Genomic DNA, 22,854 nt, shown 5'->3' with positions numbered 1-22,854 from the left:
TGATTTGCAATACTTAAATGGGGTCTGAGGAGTAGAAGGTAGCGATGGATCAATGTTAATTATGCATGATGACTATATTATGATTATGTAGAAGAATGTTTTTACTTGTAGGAAATACTAAAGTATCCAGAGGTGATAGGGCACCTGTTAACAACTTTTCTCAAATGGTTCAGGGAAAAACAAAATTTTTTGCCTTGTATTTGAAACTCTTCTGTACCTTTGAGGTTATTTCCGGAGTAAAAATATTTTTTCTAAAGAAAGGGAAAAGAGATATTAGAAACAGTGAATATGGACAGCTTTCTCAAGAAGTTACGTTGCAAAGCAGAGCAAACAAATGAGGCAGTTGCTGGAGGAGGAAATGGGGGGTTCAAGAGAAGAAATTTAAATTTTATTTAAGATGGAGAAATAACACTATGTTTGAATGTTGTTGGAAAGGATGAAATAGAGAACCAAAACTGGTGATTCAGAATGGGCAGTGAACTGCTGGAGTGCGTTCCTGATGAGGGAGATGAGATCTGATGTGCAGTGAAGGAATTTACTTTTGATAAGAGCAAGGATCTCCCTGGATTGACAACTGCTGAAACCCAGCTACCCAGCAACCTCACCAAACTAGACTGGGGCTGAGAACCAGGGAGTAAGGGGAGGGGGACTCTAGACAGTCCCAATAAAAGCCACCAGATTGTGATTTTAGGCTCTGAAAAAATAGGAACCCATTCTAGGCAAATGCCCTGACAGCTTTAAGAAGAAGTAGTTGCCAGTAAGGATAAAAACCAGACCCAAGAATTTAAATGGTGAGTAAGCCTATAGCTCCGTCTTCATTACATCCTGAAATTGAAACACATCTTAAAATTAATGTTGCAAAATGCTTGCAAGCCACCAGGCCAACAAGCACTGATACGTCGTCACTGCCTATGCACGTGGGAAGTTGCCTGTGAGTTAAGGGTATCAGTCATTCAATCACTCCTTCAGTTGAGTTGCCTGCACTAATGGAGCCATCAAGGGTTGACAACTTTAAATTGATGCTTAAAAGGACTTGAAAGATCACGCTGGGATGAAGGCTTAGAATGAGAAGTTATTGTGAACATCGAACATTGCCTGCCACGAGCCTGGCAAGATAGCTGAAGGCAAAAGAAACTGCCACACCTCTGGGAAGAGATCATAAGATTTTCACACTAGGAGAGATTGACCTGATATTTGTCTAGAAAGATCTTTTTACTCAGGTCAAAAGCTGCTGGCTACTTTAAAGTCTTTATTTTTCTTTGAATCATTAATATGTAATTCAAGTAAGGGAAAATTAAAACATCTAGTTTGATCCTTAGTAAATGCAGAAGAAACATCCGTATTCTTTGCTATGCCTTGGAATTATACTGAAAATACAACAGGTGGAATGGTCAGCAAGATTAGGAATGCCAGAAATGGAAAGCACCATATCACCATGATGTCCTACATCACCAGGTGCCCGTATCACTGCTGGTGGCCAAAGGTGAGCCTAAAGGATCTCTCCACTATGATTGTGAAAAGCACCCAGGATCAAACTTTGACTGTGATATAGAGAAAGTATAATTGTATGGATAAATATCTACTATTTTAAATTTGTAAAATAAAGTGAATATTCTAAATTATCTTGCCCTCCCTGTTCCTCCAAGGAGATATTAAACTGATGATACACATCAATAGGATTTTTTTAAAAAAGGAAATAGAAGAATTAATTTTCAAAACACACATCAAGAAAAGTACATGATGGGCTTCCCTGGTGGCGCAGTGGTTGGAGTCCGCCTGCCGATGCAGGGGACACGGGTTCGTGCCCCGGTCCGGGAGGATCCCACATGCCACGGAGCAGCTGGGCCCGTGGGCCATGGCCGCTGAGCCTGCGCGTCTGGAGCCTGCGCGTCCGGAGCCTGTGCTCCGCAACGGGAGAGGCCACAGCGGTGGGGGGCCCACGTACCGCAAAAAAAAAAAAAAAAAAAAGAAAAGTACATGATATTTAATTGATAAATCTCAATAAAGAAAAGACATTCAAAATTATATCCAAAATAGTTATATTTTTTAAGAAGGGAGAACTTTATGTGGCCTGAAAACTAGTCTATTCAGAAAACTACATTTCCTAGGGATTTTGAATTATCAAGCTTTAACAGTACTGCTTCTCTAGCTCCTAGGTATAATGCACAAGGCTAAGAATATACTTGGTGCTTAACAAATATCTACTGAATTTTAAAAATTATATCAACCCTGATAAAAATGAAGTTTCATGCTCAATTATTAATGTATGCCTGGGTTCAAATTAAATTTTTTGCTCCACTTTCAGCAAATCAAATGAATTAGGACTGGATATCTTTGAACACAGCCTTTTCCTCTATAAGTCCTAGACATACTATACCTATTTTATTAACCCTGAAAATACTCTCAATTGGCCTATAAGGAAGGTTGAATCTTACTGTTTCTAATAAGTTGAATGCAAGCATTTTAGGGAAGAGATGTTAAAACTTTCAATTCAAATGCTGGAAAAGTATTTGAAAAGTCCCAAATCTAAGATGTCTGTCCACTCTCTAGAATGAAGCATGATGTCTACCTGGCTTGTTTCTCACTACAGCTTTCCCTGAAGTTCAGTTCCAATGTATTATGAGCCAATTGTCAGAAAGATGATTTACTTATTAGAAACGTTTATACTTGGTTCCATAATTACACATATTTGTCAGTTATGAAGATCGGTCTGTTCTTTTTATGTTGAACTGTTTTCGAAAGAAGGTATACTATAAATGCTGGCTACTTATAATCATACATTTGACATGAAACAATTTACCTGTCTTAAAATGATCAATTATGCCCTTCTTTTTGGTATTTCACTGAATTTTATCCTGTTACAATGAGTTTTATTTGGCCAGTGACATCATGCTTGGAATTTCCCAAACTATAAATGTAATTGGAAATGTCATGCAAAATATAGTTCCTAATGTCTTGTTATATGACACTCTTAGTCTGTGAACTTAAAGCTATCCACTAACAAAAATGTTTTCTGACTGCCTGCATATCTCATCACCAAGAATTAGACAACAAGGTCTTTGACATTGAGGACTGTGTAGTCTAGTTTGAAAAATTATCTGATGAAGGTAAAATTATTTAGTACATTGACTAGTAAGTAGGATCAGAATGGAAAAGGAGATTCATGAACAAGTGGGGATTTAAGCTGACCTGTAAGAGAGGAGTAAGATTTGGATAATGCCCTAGTCTAGCTGGGCTGCCGTAATAAAATACCAAAAATGGGTGGATTGTAAACAACAGAAATTGATTTCTCAGAGCTCTGGAGGATGTAACGTCTAAGATCAAGGTGCCAGCAGATTTAGTGTCTGTTGAGGGTCTTGCTTCCTGGTTCATAGATGCCCGTGTTCTTGCTGTAACCTCACATGGTAGACGGGGCAAGGGAGTTCTCTGAGTCTTTATAAGGGCACTAATTACATTCCAGAGGGCTCTGCCTTCATGACCCAATCACTTCCCAAAGGCCCCACCTCCAAATACTATTCCATTGGGTGTTAGGATTTTAACATATGAATTTTGGGAGGGACACAAACATTAGTTCTATAGGACACAGGAAAAGAATAAGAGGATGGGTGTTCTCAGTGAGGGATCCAGAATAACCAGAGAGATGGGAATCTGCATAGCATATTCTTCAGATAGTGAGAAGAGCCAGTTGGAAAGGTCTATTGGAACCATCTGGGAGCAATGAGAAATAAATTTGACATTTTTATGTGCAATTTAAAGAGCATCCAACTAGATAAGAAGCAATCATTTCCCCCAGGCTCCTGGCCTTGGCTTTCTTTTGCACTTACATCTACATTATTCATGATGTCAACAACACCCTCTGTTAAAGGGCATTCTTCTAGCTTACAATGATTCTCACCCCTCCTTAACTGTTCCCTTCCCAACCATATGGGTGGGTTAGTTCCTAGGAGCCATGTTTGTGCAACGTGGTCCAATTCTAGCGTCAGTTGATTGAAGCTGCATGGCTCATCCTTGGTAGAACAAATATACCACTCTAGGAATATGGGAGTGAGACTAAAAGGGTTGACGTGAATCTATCTCTTTCTTCGTGGAGCTGAAAGTATGACATGTGATCCTCAGAGCCATGGGCGGCCACCTTGTGTCTGCCATATGGAACAGGCAGCTGAGAAATCCATTCCTCTCAGGAAAAGAAAGAGGCAGCTATACAGGGAGAAACAGAGGTATATCACAGAGCACTTGCAGTTCCCGCTGGCCTTCCAGCTCTCACTCCCCCTGCTTAATCAACTACATTTCTGCTCTTAGATTCTGAGACACCCTGTATCTTTTATAATCGATCCCTTCTTTCTGCTTAAGTCAGCTTGGGTTAGGTTTCTATTATTAGAAACCCGGAGTCCTAACATAATGATGAATAAATAGATTTAACTGAAGTCCTACTGTCCTTTGCTTTTACACATGCTCTCTCAACTTGCGCTCTCAGGACAAGCTTTCTTTCACTGGCCTTTGCTCGACAGCAGTGTATCTCGTTGTTTTGTACATCTGAGTGTCACAGTTTCCACAACTTCTCTCTGCTCCTTTCCCCAGAGCCCTTCCCAGCTTTCTTTGGTTTCTCTTTCCTTTCTCTCTTTGAATGAAATGCTAACAAAGAAACACAGAGAGGCTGGGAGTATCATTTATATATGCCTGAGGCTTATGAACAGATAATGGGTTCATTAGTCCAAATCTCTCAGGATCTGTGATGCAAAGGGATAGGAAACAAGAAGGTTTAAAAATGAATATGTTATTCAGACCCTCTCAAGGTAGGGCCTCTCCAGCTTATTCTGGAGGCCACAGGAGGGATAAGGCCACCCCCTGCTTAAGGGACCTTTGACAGCTCCAGTGTCAGCTGTGTCCCCTTTTCCTTGTTCCTTTTTTTAAAAAAATTATTTATTTATTTATTTTGGCTGCACCGAGTCTTACTTGTGACACATGGGATCTTTAGCTGCGGACTTCTTAGTTGTGACATGCGGACTCTTAGTTGCGGCATGCATGCAGGATCTAGTTCCCCAACCAGGGATAGACCCTGGGCCCCCTGCACTGGGAGCACAGAGTCTTACCCACTGGACTACCAGGGAAGGCCCTCCTTTTCCTTGTTCCTTGTTGCCTCTGCTGTACTAGGCTCTGCCAGATGGCCATAAAGCCACTGCCACCTTTATAGCTTGAAGAGGTCACTACTCTAATTGGAAAATCAGAAACCTGAGATCTTCAGAGAGAAGCCCCTTCTTGCTGACGGGATCATGTACCAAAAGTAGGTGGAGAAGCCTGACCACTCAGAAGCCTGGAAGGGACTCCAAAAGGCAAGCCCTAAACCAGCTAGCTGCCAACAGTGTCAACACAGTCACAGTTTTACCCAAGAGCTAAACTAAAAATAATCTGACACTTCAACACAGCATGTCTGCCCGGCTCTGATGCGCAGAACAAATGCTGAGATACAGGCTGCCACTGCATTTCCAACAACTTCAGGCCTAATGACGTCAAGAGGAATTCAGAGATGTGAAAGTGACGATCATGTAGGAAGGCAGTCACTCATTGTTCAGCTCATTAGGCTAATGCTTTGTCGCTCTAAAACAGATAGGGATTTATTTGGTGTCTTCAGGAGCAGTATTCAAAGGGAATCAGGGTGTGGTGTGGACTTCTTTCTCATGGTATTTGGTAATTATGCTTTTTGGATATCTTATTTGTGTTAATAATAGGTCTTGTTCATTTTTTGGGCAACCTCTTACCAGACTAGGAGATCCTTGAGAGCAAGAATCGTGTCTTCTTTTTCATCTAGCTCTATACCTCTATAGAGATACAGAGATCTGACAAGGCCTGGCGATTTAGAAAGCTCTCAATAAAATATTTATTGGTTAAAGGAATAAATGAATAACCGAAAAATAGCAAAAATCCAACCTAATGATGAAGGTTTGGGAAAGTGTCTTAAAGGATATAATGACTGAGTCTTCAAGGAGTCATGGAGTTGGTAAAGCAGAAACGTAGAGAGGAGGAGAGTGAATGTTAAAGGCATTTGAAATTGCCATCAAGGGAATTAAAAATGGTTCAGTATAGCATGTGGGTGAGAGGAAGGGGATGAAGCCGAAAAGTGGGGCAGGGGCTTTGCTATAGAGTTTGAATTTCATTTTCCAGGTGATGGGAATCATGAAAAGATCTTCAGTAAGAGAGGAACCTAATGAGGTTTTCTTGTAGAAAGCTGTCTGTGGCCACATGGAGAGTAAGCGACGGCAGGGATGGAGATGGGGTTGAGACAGGATTGCAAAGATCAGCTAAGAGCACCTTTCAATCAGTAATTCAGGTGAGAGGTGATGAAGGTCTGACCTATGGCTGAAAAGGTTTGGTTTTGTCCTGTTCTTCCCACTGTCAGCTTTTCATCACCACCAACACCATCACACCCTCCTTCAGGATGTGGGCCTGGGGATGCTGAGTAGTAACAGAAAATGCCAAACACGGCAGTGCTTTTCAAACACTTTTTTCTTCGTTGGGCCACGCCAAAAGGCAAGGTGGCATTTTCCAGAAGGTCCATGGGCAGAGCCAAAAACAAACAAAGAACCGAATGACTCTTTTTGGTGCCACAATCTTTGGGCCACCTCACTTCTCTCAGCAGGTACTGTGCGCACTTGCCATATTATACTTTTTTTAAGAAAGGAAATAAACAAAGAAGAGGCAAAAAAGGAGAAGAGGAAGGTAAAAAAAGCACAAGACAGATGGTGAAGACCCATTATCATATTCATAAATAAAGAATTAAAGTTATTGCAAGAAAGAAGCTGTTTACATTTTGTGGTCCATTACCAGGACTTGAATTTTACAAAGCAGATTCAGGATAGATGGAAATTTGCTCAGTTTACTTATGGAGGAAGACCAGCTCTCCCTTCATGCTCTAGCCCAGACCTGATGGGAGTTGTAAGGAGCAAACCCCTTCCTATAGGACCATGGTTCCCAACCTTAACTATACATTGAAATTAACTGATAATTAAAAGAAATACTGCTGCCTGAATCATACCCTAATAGACTCTAATTTAATTGGTCTACAGTGTGGTCTTAGAATTGGTCCTTTTATAAAATTCCCTGGGTGATATGAATGTACAGGTGGGCTGAGAACCACTGCTATACACCAGTGGTCAGCAAAGTTTTTCTCTAAAAGGCCAGAGAGGAAAAATTTTAGGCTTTGTGGGTCACAGGGTCTCTGCTGCAACTACTCTGCCCTGCTGTAGTGTGAAAGTAGCCACAGACAGTATGTAAACGAATGGGTGGGGCTGTGTTCTAATAAAGCTTTATTGAGAAACACAGTCAGTGGGCGGGACTTGGCTCCTGAGCCATAATTTATTGACCCTTGTTTTAGAATCACATTCCAAAGGATGGCTGGATTGTTCAGATTGCTAAGTCAGGTATGGACGAATCTTCCAGTTTAAAAAAGGCATCTGAAAGAATGTTCTAATTTTAGTAAAATGAGATATGTTGCTGAGTCCCATTTCATAAAACGCTCAGGTCTTCTGGGAAAGTGAAGCTTTGATAGTTGACATAAATTTACTTTACTAACCTACAGCAGCTATCTGTGTGGGTTAATTTACATTGAAAATCTGCCAACAAAAGGTTTAAAGTCCCGGCTGAATATGTTAGGTCCAACTTAAGGCAAAGCTGTCAGGTTAGATCTGGGGAGTGAGAGAAAGAAAGAAGTGGAGTGTTAAGTTCCATGAAACCTCTATGCTGTTTGGCTTCTCAGGGAGACCACAAGTGGTTTTTGCGTTCTGAAGAAAAAAACTCCAGTAAGGTATAAAGAAGAAAAAAAAATAACAGGCAGTGGTGGACAGAAGGATTAGACATGAAGATAGACACTAAAAATTAGAACCAACATAAGGACAGAAAAAATTAAACCCAAGTGAGAAGGGGCTCTTTACAAGGTCAGAGGCACGAATTGGTAGATTTCTATGTTTTATGGGTTTTCCAAATCCCTTGACTAGAATTCAGCCATGAGCCTAAGTTTTGTTTTGACGTCCACATAGAGAACCAGTTTAAATTTATACTACCATTTTATTCTGGAGAAATCCAGAGGAGGCAAAGACACATTAGAAAAATGAACTTCTGCCTAACCATTAAGTTTCTCTTCCACCATCTCTGGGTTCATCACTCTCCATAGAAAAGTAGCCAAATGACACATGGCCGCAAGTCATGCTCCTGACAATAAAGGCTAGCTGAGCTGTGTGGGTTACGCCATCCTTACCTTTATCCTATCGATGTTGGCTTCCATCTTCAGCTGTTCTACCAGTTTCCTGGCTTGAGCTATGCTGGCGGTGTTGTTGCTGGCCATTGGAATGCTGGGTGGGTTTTTCAGACACACTGGGAAAGAAAACAAGGAGGAAAAATGCATCAGAGAATTCTCCAGCTGCCAAATGTGCAGATTCATCATAGCTGGGGGAATCCCCTCAAAATGGCTATAGTCAGGCCAGGCTCCTCCAGCCATCTACATCCCCAATCCAGCACTGAGTCTGAATGGCAGGCAGGCCAGAAGATGAGGTTTGCTTTTCCAACTCCCTACCTCTGCCCTTCCATCCTTCTTTGGGGGAAAAAAAAAAAAGAAGAAAGTTCATCAAATCAAATCAGGTAAGATATGCTGCCACATTAAGAAAGCAAGTTATTAAATTTATGTCAATTTATGAAATAAGTTCAGAATGGTAAGGGTGACAGTATGCATAACTACTGTTGTTATTTATTGGGTACTGCTATTGTTAGATACTGTGTTAAGTGCCCTCAGAGGACGAGGAATGAAAGGTGAGCAGAGGCAGGAATGGTAAATTATATAATCCCTAAGGACTGAAAACGCTATGTTTACAATGTTCTCGTGATGGGCTCAAATGCTGACTCTCTGGTTAACTGTAAGCACCTCAGTCTATTATACTGCAGAGACACTGCAACAGGACTTGTGGCTTTTTGTGTTATTTATCCAGCACAGTCTATTTGAAATATGGCTTGATTCACAACCAATTACTTTACTCATAATTCTTCAGGAACAAGCTATAATGTCAAGGGGTAGGCGTTGCTGTGTCTAAATTGTTACTTGCATCGATGAGTATGCCAGTGGTATTCTAAATTAAGTACAACAGACTTAATACTTTTATGAATATGGAATGGAACATAAATGTTTAGAGAGTGGAGTTCTGTACCTATGTAGATGGTGAGATGGTTTCTTTGTCTCTGGCTCTACCAGACCCACTCCCATCCTTGTCCCCCAATCCCTTCAAGTCCTATCCCAATTTCATTTCTCTTCTAATTATTTCTTGACCCACCATCTCACTTTATTCTTGTTGTTCATCTCAGAAAGTATCCTATTTATTTTCAGTACCCATTTCCCCCACATTCTCATCAGGTCTTGCTCCATGTCAAGGTGCCATATACCGTTTCAGGACCATCAATGTAAATTTGCCCCTTGAGGTCACTGACACCCAATAGTGAAGGAATGTCTGAGAGCTGCAATTTAACTAGAGTGCACGACCCAAGAAATGAGAAACATTAAACACTGCTTCAGTCGCCACCAGTCATATCTTGTTCCGAAGATATCATATTAAAAACCGTGACTTCTACTAGCTTTGGGGAATATTTTTATCTAGGGATAAAGTAGGATCAGGCTACTATCTCAAAAAGGAAAGAGGACACATAGAAAACCTACAGAAAGAAAAATAACCCATAATAAGTTCAGTACATAGGTTTTTACATATCCATGAAAATCAAGAAACAATTTTGATTTTAATTACCAAAAAAGCAAAAGTCTATAAATTATCTTCTTTGGTTCTTATTTCTTGACATTTAACTCTCTGTAAACGAAGAGGTCCCTTCATGGATAGTGTTATTTTATAAAGAATACTGCAAAAGCCAGCCCAACAACATTTATAGTATAAATTGGAGGACAGTAAACTGTTCCATCAATTTATTTTCAAAGGGTTTGGAGACAATAAAATGGGAAGGAAGACTGAAAGGTTTTGAAGCCACAAAGATCTCTGAACTCTACTTTCAAATGCTTGAAGATCAAGGGAGGGATCCTGCACGCAAAAACAAACAAACAAAAAAGGAGGCTTTAACAACAATTGCGATTTCATCAGCATGGTTAGGGACCTAATCATCTTAGCCCCACAGGGAAACTATGTGCCCCCAAATCAAATGGACATCCACCAGCCTTGCAAAACTTCACAGGGCCAAGGTGGAGTATTGACTTATCCAGTAGAGTAGCCTAACTCTTCCAGTGATCCAAAGTGGAAGGAGCCCTGGTCTACAGGCCTCTGGACACTGTTCTGTAAAGTTCATGTTTCCTCCAAACTAGAATTTATCACACTAGAATACAGACTATCACAGAATTTCCAAATCCTCATTGGGCCTGAGGGAGCTCTCAGAGTCTGGTCAGCTATTCTTCTGCCCTTGAATCTAAACCAGATAACACAGTAACCTGTAGAGACCACTGCTTGCTCCCAATACCCCTTTTCCTCTTCTTCATTAGTGATAACAATTTTTTGTTTCTTTTTAACAGAGACCACAAGAACCTTGAATTTTAGTTGGGGACATTTTGCTGAAAGATGCATTCTCAGGCTCCTTTGCAGCTTGGTGTGCTGATATGACTAAGTTTGGCCAATGAGACATAAGCAGAAGTGTCATGAAGGGAAGGGATGTGCGCTTTGCCTCCCCTTCTTCCTGTTACTGGCCTAGAAGGTAGTCATATTGACCACAGAGCTCCATCTTGAACATCTGGGCTACACTCCAGGAGGAGCAGGAAGGATCTGCGTCCTTACTGATACTGTAGAGACACCGTGCCAGCTGTGAACTGGCTGCCATCTATGTGAAGAGAAATAAGCACCTATCTTGTTTACACCACTATTATTAAGGGTTTCTCTACTGTTGGCTCACAGGTCTGCCATTAACTGATTAAATAACCCATTATTTTTATTTGAGTATCCAGGAAAGTCTATGTCCTAATGCCTGTTAATGTTCCCTGGAAAAAGCTGTAGCTGTCCTGAGGAGGCTGAGATGGAAAGTGTATGAGTTTTCTATTGCTGCTGTAACACCTTACTACAAATTTAGTAGCTTAAAGAATATAAATGTATCTTAAAAGTTCTGGAGGTTAGAAGTCTGAAAGAGATCCCACTGGGCTAAAGTCGAGATATTGGCAGGGCTTCATTCCTTCTGGAGGTCTAAAGGAAAATGTCTCCTTTCCTCACATAGCTTCTAAAGGTTGCCGGCATTCCTGGGCTCTTGGCTTTTTTCTTCATCTTCAAAACCAACAAAGGTGAGTTGACTCCTTCTCACACTACATCACTCTAACCTCTTCGGTAGTCACCTCTCTCTCTGACTCTCCTCTGCCTCCTTCTTCCACTTTTAGGAACCACTGTAACCACACTGGGTCCACTCTGATAATACAGGATAATCTCTGTATCTTTAGGTCAACTGATGAGCAACCTTAATTCCCTTTGCCATGTAACATAACAATCTGCAGGTTCCAGGTATGGGGACATGGACATCTTTGGGGGCCTTTATTCTACCTACGATGGAAGGAGACCTCTGTGCAGGTAGAGAAGGAAAGTGGAAAGGTGGGATGTTGAGGTGGGAAAGAAGAGGGATGGGGCAGGACGTAAGATTAGAAATGCTGGGGAGAGAACAAATAAAACCTAAATGGACTTAAGAAAAAAAAGTAGACAAAGGCTTTGGTTTGTGCTTCTAGCTTTAGGAAGATCCTGTATGTTTTTCTTTCACCATATGACCCAACAAAATCTAGGGCCACTTTCAGAATCACTTAGTGCATTTTCCTCTTTTTCACATCCGGCTACTTTCCCGTAAAAGCAATGAAGAAATCCCCCTCCTGAAAACTGAAAGAACTGTAGAGTCCTAGACCAGTGTTCCAAAGAAGTATGTGATATTGAGATTTATAAGAAATATATATTTGGTCTTTGACCTATTCTTGGCACAGAGCTCCTAAAACCCTTGGAATCTCCTGTGGTAAGACCAATAAAGGTCTTTTGTTATGTTAATGAGGTGACTTTTGGAAAGCCCGTAGGCAACCTGAGGATGGGGGAGCTGTTTGCCACGAGAACCAACCATGTGATTAGAGGGTTGAAACTTTCAGAACTCACCCCCAACCCCAACCTCCTGGAAGGAAAAAAGGGCTGAAGGTTGAATCAGTTGCCAGTGGCCAATGATTTAATTAATCACAACTATGTAAAGAAGGCTCCATAAAAACCCAAAAGGACAGGGTTTGGAGAGCTTCCAGGTTGGTGAACGCGTGGAGATGCTGGAAGAGTGGCCCACCCAGAGAGGGTATGGGAGCTCTGCACCCTTGATCCATACCTTGCCCTTTGCATCTCTTCCATCTGGCTGTTCCTGAGTTACATTCCTTTATAATAAACTGATAACCTAGTATGTAAAATGTTTCTCTGAGTTCTGTAATAGTAAATTAATCAAAACCAAGGAAGAGGTCATGGGAATCTCTGATTTATAGCCAGTCAGTCAGAAGTACAGGTAACAACCTGGGCTTGCAATGGGGGGCCTGAATTGTGTTCGTGGGTAGGGGGAGGAGAAGGCAGTCTTGTAAGATCAACCCTTAACCTGTGGAACCTGATGCTATCCCTGGGTAGGCAGTGTCAGAATTAAAGAATTAAGTTAAATTGTAGGACATTCAACTGGTGTCAGAGGATTGTTTATTGGTGTGAAGGGAACTGCCCCCCTCCACACACTGGGATTGGGTCCTGGAGCCCTACTGAAGTATGTATTTTCCTAAAAAGTGACTATGGTAAATAAGAAAAAGTTAGCTTATCTTCTAAGCTTGAAGCATTTGGACAATGCATCACACACACTCACACACACACACACACACACACACACACACACACACACACACCTCTTTTCATCTTACAAATCTGAAACTCTGTACCCATTAAACAATAACACCCATTCCTTTCTCCCCCAGCCTGGGAAACCACCATTCTACTTTCCGTCTCTATGATTTTGATTACTCTAGGTACCTCACAGAAGTGGAATCATACCGTATTTGTCTTTACATGACTATCCTGTTTCACTTAGCATAATGTCCTCAAGGTTCATTCATGTTGTAGCATGTGTCAGAATTTCCTTCCTTTTTAAGGCTGAATAATATTACATTCTATGTATACACCATATTTTATCAATTCATCTGTGGATGGACACTTGGGATGCTTTCACGTTCTAGCTACTGTGAGTAATGCTGCTGTGAATATGGGAGTACACATATCTCTTCAAGACTCTGCTTTCAGTTCTTTTGAGTATACACCCAGAAATGGAGTTGTTGGATCATATAGGGTAAGTCTATTTTTAATTTTTTGAGGGACAGCAATACTGTTTTCCATAGCAGCTGTACCATTTTACATTATCACTAAAAGTGCACAAGGTTCCAGTTTCTCTTCACCCTCATAAACACATTCGTTTTTTTTTTTCTTTTTTTAAAATAGTAGCCATCCTAATGGGTGTGAGGTGGTACCTCATTATAGTTCAATTTGCATTTCCCAAATGAGTAGTGATACGACTTTTCGTGTGTTCATTGGCCATTTGGATATCTTTTTTTGAGAAATGTCTATTCAAGCCTTTTAAAATCAGGTTTGTTGTTGTTGAGTTTTAGGAATTTTCTATATATTCTGGATACCAATCTCTAATCAGATATATGGTTTGCAAATATTTTCTCCCATTCCATGGATTGCCTTGTCACTCTGTTGATAGTGTGCTTTGATGCATAAAAGTTTTTAATTTTCATGAAATCAAATTTTTCTATTTTTTTCTTTGGTTGCCTATGCCTTTGGTGTTAGAGCCGGGAAATCACTGCCAAAACTAAAGTTGTGAATGTTATGCTCCATTATTTTGAGGGAGAAAAGAATATGCCACTCCAAGATATGTCACTATGGCATACTGGTTATTTTGAATTGAAGTTAGTTAAGAAAATAGCCAGTGCAAGAAGAATACCCTCACTCTCTTTGTCCCCCTGAAAGCAGGAAATAAATCTCCTGTGTGAAGGCACCCTCCCTCTACCAGGAAGGTAGAAGGCATCCTTATTGCCAGAGACAGGAAATTCAGAGCCCAGAAGGCTGTATCGACAAACCTTGTTACTTCTTCAGTAATTTGCTATCCCAAGCCCAGGTCCATTCATCTTGTTGATTCTTCACAAACGTATTGTTTCCCTGTCTAAAAGGTATAAAAGCTGCCTGCTTTGGTCACTTCTTTGAGTCTCATTTCTTTATGGGCTCATGTATATGTACAAAATTAAATTTGTTTTTCTCCTATTAATCTTTTTTTTTTTTTTTTTTTTTGTGGTACGCGGGCCTCTCACTGTCGTGGCCTCTCCCGTTGTGGAGCACAGGCTCCAGACGCGCAGGCTCAGCCTCCACGGCTCACGGGCTCTTCCCGGACCGGGGCACGAACCCGTGTCCCCTGAATCGGCAGGCGGACTCTCAACCACTGCGCCACCAGGGAAGCCCTCTCCTGTTAATCTTATGTCAATTTAATTATTAGACAAGCCAAAGAATCAAGAATGGAAGAAGGGGAAAGTTTTCCTCCTCTCCAGTTTTGGTGCCAAAAGTAGGGCTCTGCCCTGCCTGTACACTGTTCTCTCGGGCTGCGGCAGCTGAGAGACCCTGGGAGCTCTGGTGGGTGCTGGCAGAAGGAAAGAATTCGTACCAAATCAGTCTCCCAGGTCTCTGCCTGCAAGGTCTCGTAGAAGTGAGAATGGTAAGAATCCTTTTCTTTTTCTAAATTCAGATTAGTAGGAGAAGATATGTTTATGAATTAGTTCCTTGGGTATGGTGACTTGTAAAGATATGTTGTGAGTACTCTTGTTATCTATTTATTCTTTTTCTCCCAGAGATGGTCATTGTTTTCCTTTTTCTCTGCCTTTTGTGTCATTTCTCATAAGGAGAAAAACCATAGGGCAGAACACAGGCATAGGTTCTAGAAGCCTGTTGTCTGATCTGGTTTCACACACCGGTGAGTTCACGGTTCTCAAGAGACTGGGAGCTATTTAGACAAACTTTGCTCTGGGTCCTCTAATGTAAAAACTGGGTGAAGTTCTCCTTTCATCTTGTTCTATGTCCTGAAAGCATAACTCTATGAGCAGTGAGAAACCAGTAAGAATATTCTCTGGTTTCTGCTAGCCGGAGAATGCAAGTAATAGCTTGCACTTGGTGGCCAGTTGAATAGACTGGATTCCAAGACATGAAGTCACAAGCAATGTTCTCTTTGTCCAACTGTGCCAGCTTTCAGGGAAGTTTGTCATAAGGGGCCTTTGTCATCTCAGCCTTCGTTGTCTTGCTAGTGCTGGAAAAGTCTCATTCTATTAATGCCTGCCTGGTGTCATAGATTAGTAGGTCTGCGACTAGAGTGGCCTCATGCTCTTGTGAGAGACCAGACACACTGTTTGCACTATACCGTTCTTACTACCTATGACAACAATGGTCTTTGCTTTCTTAGGTTAAATCTGGAATGAAGTTTCTGGATCTTCTGAGGACTATGTCTTTTGTACTGTCCTTTGTGATGCCTCTTGCATCCATGGTTAAACTGTAAAAAGACTTACTGGTTTGAGTCTCTATTGAGATTAATGTAAGGTCCTCCTCATCAATGGCCAAAGAATCCTTTGAACTGGCAATATTTGAAAGAAAGAGATTTTTTAAGAGCGCTCTAATTCTAAACGACTGTCTTACTGGTACCTATGGAAAGGCCAAATTAAAAAGAGAACACAAGGGCTTCCCTGGTGGCGTAGTGGTTGAGACTCCGCCTGCCGATGCAGGGGACACGCGTTCGTGCCCCGGTCCGGGAAGATACCACATGCTGCGGAGCGGGTAGGCCCATGAGCCATGGCCGCTGAGCCTGCGTGTCCGGAGCCTGTGCTCCGCAACGGGAGAGGCCACAACAGTGAGAAGCTTGCGTACCGCAAAAAAAAAAAAAAAAGAGAACACAAAGGAATATAATGTCTAGCCTTAGGGACCCTCTTAACAAGATGAAAGAACAGACATTTGACTTAGAAAAAAAATTAAAGACCACATCCAACATAAATTCCCCCTTTAAAAAATCTGGCCCCGTCTCCTCAGTAAATTCCCTTAGCTCCCCAAACTCCTCCACCTTCCCCTTAAACACCCAGCTGCCTGTTTTGACTTCCCATTCCCTAAAAGATTTATAGAGAGCACTCTGAGCTCTAGGCCTCAAGTATACAGGTTACTCATGCAAATGCCGAAAGCCAGGAAGTAAATTTAACAGACGTATCCAGGATGGAGAGTAAGGCTTTCTTTGCTATTCCTTACAACTCCTCCTACTTTCCAGGGCTCCATAATCAGGCTCTGCCAGCTTTAGGTCTTTCTACGTCCTTTGTAGATGTACCCTGGACCCCTCCACCCAACACCACAAAGAATTCATATCCCCTGGAAAGCAACAGACCTTTCAAATGACAAAGCCCTTTACCTCCACTTTCAGAAGATCCTACCAAATTTAAAGATGTATTTAAAAGAGTATTGGCCATTTACAGCCCTTCTCCCAGAGGAAACAGATGACCAGAATTTCTCCCAGGCCCTCCTATAAAATGGTCAGGAAATGGACCAGCTGGAGGCTGATGTTTAGCAAATATTACATTATATTATATATTAAATGTTATATATGATATGCAAAGGTAGAGGCTTTCCCGCCCAAGGTGAATTGGTCTAAGGTTAAATTGTACACTCAGAAAAAGGAGAACATCCAAACGCCTTTATAAAATGCCTTGTACAGACTTTTCAAAGGCATACTGCATTAAGCCCTGAAGCTGCAGAATACAGAAATCTTTTAATTTCTTCCTTAATATGAAATTTTCTCCTAAATTTAAAAAGGCAAATTCAAAATAGTGTGCCTGGGTGAACTAGTCAACCTCTAAGCATTATGATGGAAGCAGCTACCCAATTCTTTGAAGACAGATTGCAGGAGAAAAAAAGGAACTATAATCAACAATACTTGATTTGCAACTTGAATCTTCAGAAAAACAAAAGCATAGCTCTGAGAGCAGCTCAAAGTCCACTCAGACCTTTTCCCATTTGCCTTCAGGTATTTGCAGATATAATTAAAAAATCAAGACACTGGAAGTACAATTGTCCTGACTTAAGAAAAAGAAGGAAAAAATTAAATAGTAATTACCTTAGACTTTTGATAATAGATATACTCCCAAACTCCTACATTCTTTCCCTGTCCCTTGAAGATGTAAATCTTATCATGTATTTATAAAGCAAACAGCTCAAGAGGTAAATAGAACACTGCTCACAATTGCCTGAGACACAAGATAAAAAAAGGAGGGGGGAGGCTTTTAAAAATACAAACTACTATAAACTCACTTGCCTAAATCTAGTCCACAGCACTCGTAAGATTACTTGTCAAGGACAAACACAAATCTTAAAAGTCTCCTGCACAAACATTAGTAAAAAGCTTTAGCCATTTAAGAGAATAAGCTTAACTTTTTCTGTCCTACAGAGATATAATTTGAATTCAACTGTTATTTATAAACTAGTGAGTGTTATTTTATTGTACCTGATTCATGGCTAAAGTTTTAGAACAAAAGCTATAAAGTCTCTGTGTCTGTCTGTATGTTTACATATGTCTATAAATCTATGTTATGTATATGTGATATTTTTCTACCTCTGTATGGTATTGCCAAAATCATTTTGTAAATGAGCTCTATTTAACTGGCTTAAACTTAAGCTCTTATGAATTAAGCATTCCTAAAACTCAGAAACATAGAAACTAACTCAAATGTTTTTCAAGTTCATGTGATGTGGGATACCCTTTGCTAAATAAATGCTAGTTTAAGTTCGTTAAAGTAGACATGTCTTCAGAGTTAACAGCATTAAATATAATGCAGACATGCAACTTTTATTCTACCTGGGTTTACTAGTCAAGTAAGCTCATGTTATCTCTGTTGCAAAATTTGTAAACAAGAAAAATAACTTAAAATGATGGCTGGCCACTTTGAAGTCTTAGGAAATTTTCATGAGTGATCTAGATATGACTGTTGGGAACAAGTGAATTAAATAAATGTAAGTGGGCTAAAAATTTTTAAGTGAACTTTTCAATAATAATTATGTTTTATGATATATACTTAAATAGTTTCCCAACTCCCTTTGGTAACTTATACCCTTAGAGTTTTGCTAAGTTAAATTAAATGATAGAAATTTACGGAATATCTAGATAATTTCCAAATAAGATAAGACACAGAAACATTAATTATTGAACATGTGTTTATCCACTTTTGGTTTCTGATTAAAGAGAAACTAAAGATATTTGGGTCTATTAGTAAATATTATGTACCACATTGAAAGGTTACAATACAAAGAAACATATGCTTTTAGAAATTATAAAATGTATTCATAAATTTGCCAATCCAAGAATGCTGGTATAATGTACAATTCACAACTGCTTACTTCTTGGTTTTTACTAGAAATTAAGGTTTCTACAAATTAAAAATTCTAATTAATAAACGCAATTGGAACTACTAAAAATAATAAGAAAAACATTTCTGTGTAAGAAAAGTAGGTTGTGTTTAGGGTTAAAAAAGGTATGAGGGGGATTCAGGAGAAGATGGCAGAAGAGTAGGACGCGGAGATCACCTTCCTCCCCACAGATACATCAGAAATGCATCTACATGTGGAACAACTCCTGTAGAACACCCACTGAACGCTGGCAGAAGACCTCAGACCTCCCAAAAGGCAAAAACTCCCCACGTACCTGGGTAGGGCAAAAGAAAAAAGAATAAACAGAGACAAAAGAATAGGGACGGGCCCTGCACGCGTGCGAGGGAGCTGTGAAGGAGGAAAGGTTTCCACAAACTAGGAAGCCCCTTTGAGGGCGGAGACTGCGGGTGGCGGAGCGGGGACGCTTCGGCACCACGGAGGAGAGCGCAGCCACCCGGGTGCGGAGGGCAAAGCGGAGAGATTCCCGCACAGAGGGTCGGTGCCGACCAGCACTCACCAGCCCGAGAGGCTTGTCTGCTCACCCGCCAGGGCGGGAGGGGCTGGGAGCTGAGGCTCAGGCTTTGCTCGGATCCCAGGGAGAGGACTGGGGCTGGTGGCGTGAACACAGCCTGAAGGGGGCTAGTGCGCCACGGCTAGCCAGAAGGGAGTCCGGGAAAACGTCTGGACCTGCCGAAAAGGCAAGAGACTTTTTCTTGCCTCTTTGTTTCCTGGTGCGCGAGGAGAGGGGATTAAGAGCGCTGCTTAAAGGAGCTCCAGAGATGGCGCGACCCACAGCTATCAGCGCGGACCCCAGAGACGGGCATGAGACGCTAAGGCTGCTGCAGCCACCAAGAAGCCTGTGTGTGAGCACAGGTCACTATCCACACCCCCCTTCCGGGGAGCCTGTGCTTCCCACCACTGCCAGGGTCCTGGGATCCAGGGAAAACTTCCCCGGGAGAACGCACGGCGCGCCTCACGCTGGTGCAACATCCCGCTGGCCTCTGCCGCCGCAGGCTCGCCCCTCATCCGTACCCTTCCCTCCCCCTGGCCTGAGTGAGCCAGAGCCCCTGAATCAGCAGTTCCTTTAACCCTGTCCTGTCTGAACAAAGAACAGACGCCCTCAGGCGACCTACACGCCGAGGCGGGGTCAAATCCAAAGCTGAACCCCGGGAGCCCTGCGAACAAAGCAGAGAAAGGGAAATTTCTCCCAGCAGCCTCAGGAGCAGCGGGTTAAATCTCCACAATCAACTTGATGTACCCTGCACCTGTGGAATACCTGAACAGACAACGAATCATCCCAAATTGAGGAGGTGGACTTTGGGAGCAAGATAGATGATTTTTTTCCCCTTTTCCTCTTTTTGTGAGCATGTATGTGTATGCTTCTGTGTGAGATTTTGTCTGTATAGCTTTGCTGTCACCATTTGTCCTAGGGTTCTGTCCTTCCGTTTTTTGTTTGTTTTCACTTTTTAAAATTTTCTTCTTAATAATTATTTTTTTATTTTAATAACTTTATTTTATTTTATCCTCTTTCTATTTTTTCTCCCTTTTATTCTGAGCCATGTGGAGGACAGTCTCTTGGTGCTCCAGCCAGGCGTCAGTGCTGTGCCACTGAGGTTGGAGAGCCAACTCAGGACACTGGTCCACAAGAGACCTCCCAGCTCCACGTAATATCAAACGGTGAAAATCTCCCAGAGATCTCCATCTCAACACCAGCACCCAGCTTCACTCAACGAACAGCAAGCTACAGTGCTGCACACCCTATGCCAAACAACTAGCAAGACAGACACAGCTTCATCCATTAGCAGAGAGGCTGCCTAAAATCATAATAAGGCCACAGACACCCCAAAACACACCACCAGACGTGGACCTGCCCACCAGAAAGACAAGATCCAGCCTCATCCACGAGAACACAGGCACTAGTCCCCTCCACCAGGAAACCTACACAACCCACTGAACCAACCTTAGCCACTGGGGACAGACACCAAAAACAATGGGAACTACGAACCTGCAGCCTATGAAAAGGAGACCCCAAACACAGTAAGATAGGCAAAATGAAAAGACAGAAAAACACACAGCAGATGAAGGAGCAAGGTAACACCCACCAGACCTAAAAAATGAAGAGGAAATAGGCAGTCTGCTTGAAAAATAATTCAGAATAATGATAGTAAAGATGATCCCAAATCTTGGAAATAGAAGAGACAAAATGCAAGAAACATTTAACAAGGACCTAGAAGAACTAAAGATGAAACAAACAATGATGAACAACACAATAAATGAAATTAAAAATACTCTAGAAGGAATCAATAGCAGAATAACTGAGGCAGAAGAATGGATAAGTGACCTGGAAGATAAAATTGTGGAAATATCTACTGCAGAGCAGAATAAAGAAAAAAGAATGAAAAGAACTGAAGACAGTCTCAGAGAGGTCTGGGACAACATTAAATGCACCAACATTTGAATTGTAGGGGTCCCAGAAGAAGAAGAGAAAAAGAAAGGGACTGAGAAAATATTTGAAGAGACTATAGTTGAAAACTTCCCTAATATGGGAAAGGAAATAGTTAATCAAGTCCAGGAAGCACAGAGAGTCCCATACAGGATAAATCCTAGGAGAAACACACCAAGACACATATTAATCCAACTATCAAAAGTTAAATACAAAGAAAATATATTAGAAGCAGCAATGGGAAAACAACAAACAACACACAGGGGAATCCCCTTAAGGTTAACAGCTGATCTTTCAGCAGAAACTCTGCAAGCCAGAAGGGAGTGGCAGGACATATTTAAAGGAATGAAGGAGAAAAACCTACAAACAAGATTACTCTACCCAGCAAGGATCTCATTCAGATTCGACAGAGAAATTAAAACCTTTACAGACAAGCAAAAGCTGAGAGAGTTCAGCACCACCAAACCAACTTTACAACAAATGCTAAAGGAACTTCTCTAGGCAAGAAACACAAGAGGAGGAAAAGACCTACGATAACAAACCCAAAACAATTAACAAAATGGGAATAGGAACATACATATTAATAATTACCTTAAATGTAAATGGATTAAATGCTCCCACCAAAAGACACAGACTGGCTAAATGGATACAAAAACAAGACCTGTATATATGCTGTCTACAAGAGACCCACTTCAGACCTAGGGACACATACAGACTGAAAGTAAGGGGATGGAAAAAGATATTCCATGCAAATGGAAATCAGAAGAAAGCTGGGGTAGCAATTCTCATATCAGACAAAATAGACTGTAAAATAAAGACTTTTACAAAAGACAAAGAAGGACACTACATAATGATCAAGAGATCGATCCAAGAAGAAGATATAACAATTGTAAGTATTTATGCACCCAACATAGGAGCACCTCAATACATAAGGCAAATACTAACAGCCATAAAAGGGGAAATCAACAGTAACACAATCATAGGAGGGGACTTTAACACCCCACTTTCACCAATGGACAAATCATCCAAAATGAAAATAAATAAGGAAACACAAGCTTTAAATGATGCATTAAACAAGATGGACTTAACTGATATTTATAGAGCACTCCATCCAAAAACAACAGAATACACGTTTTTCTCAAGTGCTCATGGAACATTCTCTACGATAGATCATATCTTGGGTCACAAATCAAGCCTTGGTAAATTTAAGAGAATTGAAATCGTATCAAGTATCTTTTCCAACCACAATGCTATGAGACTAGATATCAATTACAGGAAAAGACCTGTAAAAAATACAAACGCATGGAGGCTAAACAATACACTACTTAATAACGAAGTGATCACTGAAGAAATCAAAGAGGAAATAAAAAAATACCTAGAAACAAATGACAATGGAGACACGATGACCCAAAACCTACGGGATGCAGCCAAAGCAGTTCTAAGAGGAAAGTTTATAGCAATACAATCCTACCTTAAGAAACAGGAAACATCTCAAATAAACCACCTAACCTTTCCCCTAAAGCAATTAGAGAAAGAAGACCAAAAAACCCCAAAGTTAGCTGACAGAGAGAAATCATAAAGATCAGATCAGAAATAAATAAAAAAGAAATGAAGGAAATGATAGCAAAGATCAATTAAAGTAAAAGTTGGTTCTTTGAGAAGGTAAACAAAATTGATAAACCATTAGCCAGACTCATGAAGAAAAAAAGGGAGAAGACTCAAATCAATAGAATTAGAAATGAAAAAGGAGAAGTAACAACTGACACTACAGAAATACAAAGGATCATGAGAGATTACTACAAGCAACTCTATGCCAATAAAATGGACAACCTGGAAGAAATGGACAAATTCTTAGAAATGCACAACCTGCTGAGGCTGAACCAGAAAGAAATAGAAAATATGAACAGACCAATCACAAGCACTGAA

The 22,854-nt window shown here is 41.0% G+C and overlaps 1 protein-coding gene across 3 annotated transcripts in view; it reads right to left on the bottom strand.

Annotated features, from left to right (window-relative positions):
* GNG2 (G protein subunit gamma 2) overlaps window positions 1-22,854 on the bottom strand; it is a 137,716-nt gene that overhangs the window by 17,405 nt on the left and 97,457 nt on the right. For all 3 annotated transcript variants that reach the window (XM_022570569.2, XM_022570571.2, XM_022570570.2), the window contains exon 3: window positions 8,249-8,364. In XM_022570569.2, coding sequence (XP_022426277.1) covers window positions 8,249-8,335 — 87 coding nt within the window. In that variant the 5' untranslated portion in view covers window positions 8,336-8,364. The remainder of the gene's footprint in view (window positions 1-8,248; window positions 8,365-22,854) is intronic.

Source organism: Delphinapterus leucas, chromosome 2 (assembly GCF_059928025.1).
Source record: "Delphinapterus leucas isolate spDelLeu-1000000601 "Yukka" chromosome 2, BTC_Dleu_Yukka2, whole genome shotgun sequence".
Classification (NCBI taxonomy): domain Eukaryota; kingdom Metazoa; phylum Chordata; class Mammalia; order Artiodactyla; family Monodontidae; genus Delphinapterus; species Delphinapterus leucas.
Note: the sequence above shows the minus strand (reverse complement) of the source record. Positions and strands in the feature narration are given on the sequence as shown.